Source organism: Neodiprion lecontei, chromosome 2, assembly GCF_021901455.1.
Source record: "Neodiprion lecontei isolate iyNeoLeco1 chromosome 2, iyNeoLeco1.1, whole genome shotgun sequence".
NCBI classification, from domain to species: Eukaryota; Metazoa; Arthropoda; class Insecta; order Hymenoptera; family Diprionidae; genus Neodiprion; species Neodiprion lecontei.
Genome location: NC_060261.1, coordinates 30,551,295 through 30,558,229, shown reverse-complemented (window position 1 = coordinate 30,558,229; position 6,935 = coordinate 30,551,295). Strand labels below are relative to the sequence as shown.

Below are 6,935 nucleotides of genomic sequence, written 5' to 3'. Positions count from 1 at the left end.
ACTAACAGGTTCAACAGAGATCGAGATCAGAGTCGAGGACGTCGTGGTGGTGGTAACCGAGGAGGAAGCCGAGGATCTGGAAGTGACAGTGGGTCGAGATTCGGAGGTCGGGGAGGTGGTGGATCTGGTAATCTAAAGGGAAAACAGCCCGGCAGTGCCTTGCACAAACTCAACTGGGATGTAAGATCTCTGGAGCCATTACGGAAAGACTTTTATGTAGAACATCCATCCGTTAGAACAAGGTAAGACAGTTGCTATTAGTGATATTTCTAACGGTAGTAAGGATATTCAAAGTTTGATTTGAACATGTGAACGGATTTTGCAAACTCATGGCAGCAGGGAGGTAAACAGTTTTCAGTGCATACAAGTAAAGAATACTGTTTAGATCGAGAGAAGAAGTGGATCGATTTAGAGAAGCTGCAGAAATTACTGTCAAAGGAGATAAAGTTCCAAATCCGATTCAATATTTCGAAGAAGGAAACTTTCCTTCATATGTTATGGAAGGGATCCGCAGGCAGGGTTACGCACAGCCTACCGCTATTCAAGCACAGGGGTGGCCTATTGCGCTTGGTGGAAAAGATCTAGTCGCTATAGCACAAACTGGATCTGGGAAAACACTCGGCGTGAGCTATTCCAACGATATATCTACCAAAAAGCAAAATTCAACTTAATCATATATGTACATTGGTATGCTTGGACATAGATACTATACCTAAACGCACATAAGTACATTTTATGTACGCATACATGCTACATATGAATACAAATCCAGTTTGTACTTCCAATCACGCAGAATGTTGAGGAGTCTAAATTTTCAGTACATACTGCCAGCTATAGTGCACATCATAAATCAACCTCGGCTGAACAGTGGTGATGGTCCTATTGCTCTGATACTGGCCCCCACCAGAGAACTGGCTCAACAGATTCAAGAAGTTGCAAATTGCTTTGGAGAAACAGCCTCTGTAAGGAACACATGTGTCTTTGGTGGGGCACCTAAGGGCCCACAGGCTCACGACCTTGAAAGAGGCGTAGAAATCTGTATAGCAACGCCAGGAAGACTTATTGACTTTCTAGAAAAAGGCACAACCAATCTTCGCAGGTGGGAAATGGTGATTTTTCAATCTAATATTCTACACCACCAAAATACACACCTTTATTTGTGCATTTATCTAGATGCACATATCTCGTTTTGGATGAAGCCGATAGAATGCTCGATATGGGTTTTGAGCCCCAGATTCGCAGAATCATTGAACAAATTAGGCCTGATCGTCAAGTTTTGATGTGGTCAGCAACATGGCCAAAAGAAGTACGGGCGCTAGCGGAAGATTTCTTGTCCAATTATACGCATCTCAATATCGGATCTTTGACATTGTCGGCAAACCACAACATCATTCAAATAGTGGACGTTTGTCAGGAGTTTGAAAAAGATATGAAGTTGTTCAGGCTTCTCCAAGAAATTGGCACGGAAAAAGAAAATAAAACTATAATATTTGTGGAGACGAAGAGAAAGGTAGACGATATCACACGAAATATCAGGCGAGATGGCTGGCAAGCTCTAAGTATTCATGGAGATAAAAATCAACAAGAGAGAGATCATGTCTTGCAAGAATTTCGTAGTGGAAGGGCACCGATTTTAGTTGCCACTGACGTAGCAGCCCGTGGGTTAGGTATGTATGAGCTACAGTTTTATATCCTTGTTTTCCTCCGTTCTCCGTTCTTACTACTTGACTATGAAAACACAGACCTATATTATATTTCTGGGAATTGGCAACACTTATTGGATTTAGCCGGAGATGCGTTACAGTTAGCGAGACAGGCCGACAATTGTATGTAGCAATGTGTGATGCCTGGAACTATTTCACTCGTTGTTCTAAGCTATGTTGCAGAGCCCTGCGAGATTGAAAATACTGATAAATTTCATTAGGTATTATAAAATACTGTAATTATACATCGTGAAGAGGAAACATTTTCTGTGATTTCACCCTTCAATCTTTCCTGCCTTTACGCAGACCTTATATGCTTATTGATGGACTGGAAAGCTTTAAATACAATTGAAAATTCCAAAAACATTAGGGACAAGCTCTCCAATAAAATTTGCAGGGTTCTATGAACACACACAAGCTACTACCAACAATAAGTCAGTCTGGTTTTTTTTTCCAGAGGCACAGAGTTTACTATGTCAACGCGGTGTAATGCCAGTATTGGGCAGACACAGCTATTTTTTGGTTTTATTCATTAATTTCATTTGGTACCCTAAACCTTTTCTAAATGATAGAATATCAAGGGCCTGCTCCAAGCTTTATGTTCTATCGTGAAGCTGAAAACTAGTAAATTCAATTGGAGAACCGATCTTCCTAGCTTGCTTCAAATACGTCTAATTTTAGCAATTATTAACGAAATTTCGTCCAGCCCTGAGATTTATTGCAACTTGAAAATTGTTAAAATTTACAACCCTGATCATCATATCTATATCTGGTGCCGCTAACAGAACTAATGCACTCGTCAGGTCTAAACCCTAAAATGCTGCCTTTATCCCACATCAGACACAATTGCTGTGTCTGTCTAACTGCTAGGCTGATACTAAATTTCTATAACAAACCAACTGCAATTGGCATCGCACCATTCTGTATGCAAATGAAGTCCATCTCGCCGTTCGAGTCGGGACTTGCAGGCGAAAGGTGGGTGCCATCAATGTATATATTATTCCATTTCATACTAGATTGCACGTCTATTACCACGTTTGGATAAACTACCACAGATACATAACCACATGTTTAGACCTTCTGATGAATCTACATTTTTACGTCTGTACTGTATCTCTTAACGTGGCCCTAGGTGACATATAACTCAATGTTTCATGCTTTTTTCAGTCTTATGTTTCTAATTTGATTTATTTGTGTGAAATTTACCAAGTTCTCCATGTCTTGCAGGCCTTGGCAACCCAAAGTGCCATAGAATTGAAAATCACGCAATTAATCATTTTGATGTTATCCAATGGAAATATTGATGGAAAGTGATAAGCATACCAATATTACAGACGTGGAGGATGTCAAATACGTCATCAACTTTGATTACCCTTCTTCGTCAGAGGACTATATTCATCGTATTGGACGTACAGGGAGAAGGTGTCAGACAGGGACGGCCTATGCTTTTTTTACTACCCACAACATGAAACATGCCGGAGATTTGATCGAAGTATTGCGTGAAGCTGGGCAAAATGTTAATCCTCGGCTTAGTGAAATGGCAGAGCTGGCTAAGTCCGGTGGCTTTGGAGGTCGAGGTGGGCAGTTTTATTTTACGCAGCCTATTATTTAACTTTCAAAAGATCATTTTCCTTTAATGTATAGTTCAAATCATCATAAATTACGAATCCTATGGAGATTGCACTAGTGAAAAATGATCATTGCTCACGTAACAAGTAATAAAATGTAATAACTTAGGCGGGAAGCGCTTTGGCGGAGGCGGTAGTAGTGGTGGTGGTGGTGGTGGTGGTGGTGGTGGTGGTGGTGGTGGTGGAGGGCGCCGTGGAAATATGGACGGAAGAGGACGTGGAAATGGATCAGGAAGAGGAGGAAGAGGAGTTCGCGGAGGATCTGCCTATCAGTCAAACTCGGGAAATTATTCAAACTCCGATTATAATAGCTATGCCGGAGGAAAGCAAAATAATCAATCAGGACAAACCGGTGGTTATGGTTATAGTACTCAAAGAAACTACGGTCAGGATAACGGACCACAAAATTACGGTGGGGGAGATAATTACGGCATTTCAAGTTACCAATACAGAGGAGCAGCTTACTAATATTGTTTCATTCGTATCTGATATTGGATGTGAGTGACTATTAATTGGGCTCTGGAAAGATTTCCTCGCAACAGTAAGCATGACTTGGTATCTATATATATATATAATATTAGATAGCATATTTCTAATAGTGTGACTGTTAGTTTTTAGGCATGACCGTAGTTGAATCGGGCATTCAAGAGGGAGAGCAATAATTCTAACTTCACAAAATTGTAGTATTTCATTTAACCAGTTTTTTGAAATTTCTTGACGTGATAGGTGTGTTCTAATTATGGCGCCGATGAATAGCGTCGATATTACGTATTATTTTATTCAAAAACTCTTGGCTTCGAAAGTATGTGGAGGTGCACATATTTATATAGATACAGATATAGGTATATCAGTGCTAAATAGATCTACGTCCAATTTATTGAGACTGTCCTTTTAAATGTTTCTGTTGAACGGAAACGATTTGGTATAAAATTAATTACATGTTGAGTGGTTTGAAAATTCCCCTTTAAACTTATCTTTAAGTGGATTTATGAGGTTCTAGTCAAGAACATTATATTATTGTGACTTGCTTGAAAAGTAGAGTCAGGTATTTATACTTATATTCCTATAGTAAACTTAAGAAAAAACAGGACTGAGTCTGTAAGAAGTTTGATGTTTCGTTTGAATCATATTTTCGATGAATAAGAAGAAGACTTTACCTAGAATGTATTAATACTTATAAATAATGAGATTATACTTTGGGTAGATTGAAACACAGGGTGAAGATTATTTTTGTAATTGCGAAGGTATAGTTAGGGTTGGATGGCGAGAAAAGCCAAAAACTTGCAGCATACTGGCGATGTAATGTGAAGATGACACGCTCAAGTATAACATAGGCAAGTAATTCCTCGTGATATGTTGTGTATTCTAAATTGTTAAAAATTTGTTGAAGATTATGGAAATGATTGAATCACATGAACTAAATGGCAATAACTTAAAGTATGACTCTCTTGTTTTACGGTCCTGCCTAAGATAATATTCCCGGCAGCCTATCACAAGTAGGATACATCTGCATACACAATTATACGATTATGTACCATTGTTCCCTATGTAAGTACAATCTAAGCACAGTTATTAGTCAAATAGCTTCTGTATTATTTAATTATTGTTCCTATACTACGTATGCGACGTATGCGTTGTCTTCAGATAGTCGCAGAATACGTCAATTGATACTGGTTACTCACACATCATGTAGTGATATAATTTTGGCACTTTAGTTACATTATGTACACGTATAGCTGCGTTCAGTATTTTCTGTGATCTCGTAAATCGAATAAGTAGGTGATAGAACATTTAATATATTCTGGAAATATATGATCGTATACAGTTACCACTGTTCTATCTAGTTCCTGTTTTTCCATTTTGTATTGTTGTGGTCAATATGTTCCTTTGAAGTTTCAGTGATTCATCATTTCATTAATTTACAAGGGGAAATTGGTTACAAATTGTACGTATGTATGTATGTTCGTCATCTATCGTTCCACTCACGGAGTAGTAGGAAGTTGACAATACTTTGCGATAAAACTTGTCCCCAGTTTGAGGTAACGTAAGAATGATGGTCTGAATGCGATTTAAGCGCCTCTTACCAAAAAGAGTCAAACTTTTGCTATAAAATGTAAAGAAAGAAGGGCAGTGATCATAACCTGTAAACCTCCGTCTCCATAAGCTCAGCCTTCGAGACCGTCTTATCTTCACAGTGGCTCCAAGGCAATGCTTCAAGGTATCTGAGCGACATCTGGTACGGAACTGGACAAACTAGTAAGGTGCAGCAACTGGCAACAAAATTTCCACTGACAATGAACGCTGGTCGTGTCCTGTATTGAAGACCTTGTTCTGATTGAGTTATCTCTCAAGAATTCTCGCAGCGCATTTTACGAGACGCTCAATTTTGAAAGTGACGAGTATTATATCGATCCGAGATTGGATAATGTGTGCTTGATGTGTGCATTGTGTGTTGACGCCCTTTGATTGTGCTTACGGTTACACTAGTTGGCACAATCATTTCGCGTGTTGAGCAAAGCATGATCAATTGACAACAAACGCTCTTGCTTTGGCCTAGGTCCGCAACCTGTGGAAACAATATTAATCACTTTTGCAAAACTTGATTCAATCTCCGTCACAGGGTGTATGAATCGACGGGGTTGTATAACTAATTAAAGATAATCTGGGACATCAAGATTGATATTACGAATGTGTACACATCACATTAAGAATGCACATGTCGAATAAATTTATGTTGTATGGAGGTGATGGGGCTTTTGCTGATAGGCAAAAGAAATTGTTTGATCAGTTGTCAATTGCTGAAAAAGAATGCAATAGGGGAAGAAATATTGACAATACCAATGTGCCAATGGATATTCAACCTATAAATGTAGATGAACATCATCCTCTTCGGATGGGTAGAAAACGTAAGAACGAAACAAGGCAGTTTCGTGGGAAGGAAAGTATCTTCAAAAGGCCAGAAGGTCCGGCACCCTGCAATAAATCTCGCAGCATTCCGGATCACCACAGAAATCCTCATAAATGGGTGAAGTACAGCCTAGATGATGTTTCCAGTGACGACATGACTGATTGTAGCAATGCTAGGACTGCCTTTGCTTTTCTTAAAGAGCTAAAGGCTCGAAAAGCTAAAGAAAACCTAGAAAGCAAGAGGTGCTCGGACTCGTCAATGGATTGCAGCGACAAAGATGAGCCTGCTGGTTCCCAAGGTATAAGCTTCAAAAAACCGAAACAAATCACAAGCATTAAATACCAAAAGCCAGATACATTTGACCAAAAATATCGCACTCCTTGTGATGCTACAGTAATTATCGAACATGAGGAAAAGCCAATGTTTCGTAGTAGTAAGTTTGTTATGCCGGAATATGTTGTTGGTCAGAAACAGAAGAAGAAGGACAAGGAAAAGCGAGCAGCTGTGAGAGTGAAAGTTGATCGTACGAAGGAATTGAAATTAAAGCATTTGCAAGAATTTGACGAGGAGGATGATCAAATCTGAGATTATTTTTGCAATAAATTATATTTATACTTATTGTTTGATGTCTGTCAAATTCACAAAATATATACATATTATCCATATGTACCAGTTATATACTTTCAATTCAGTAAA

At 38.9% G+C, this 6,935-nt stretch overlaps 1 protein-coding gene across 1 annotated transcript; it reads left to right on the top strand.

The window, feature by feature from the left end:
* Nucleotides 1-3,733: 3,733 nt before the first annotated feature.
* LOC107217789 (protein TSSC4) lies at nt 3,734-6,857 on the top strand. Its single transcript, XM_015655450.2, has 2 exons — nt 3,734-3,872; nt 3,943-6,857. The coding sequence occupies exon 2, from the start codon at nt 6,042-6,044 to the stop codon at nt 6,822-6,824; it is 783 nt and encodes a 260-aa protein (XP_015510936.2). The 5' UTR covers nt 3,734-3,872; nt 3,943-6,041; the 3' UTR covers nt 6,825-6,857.
* Nucleotides 6,858-6,935: the final 78 nt, after the last annotated feature.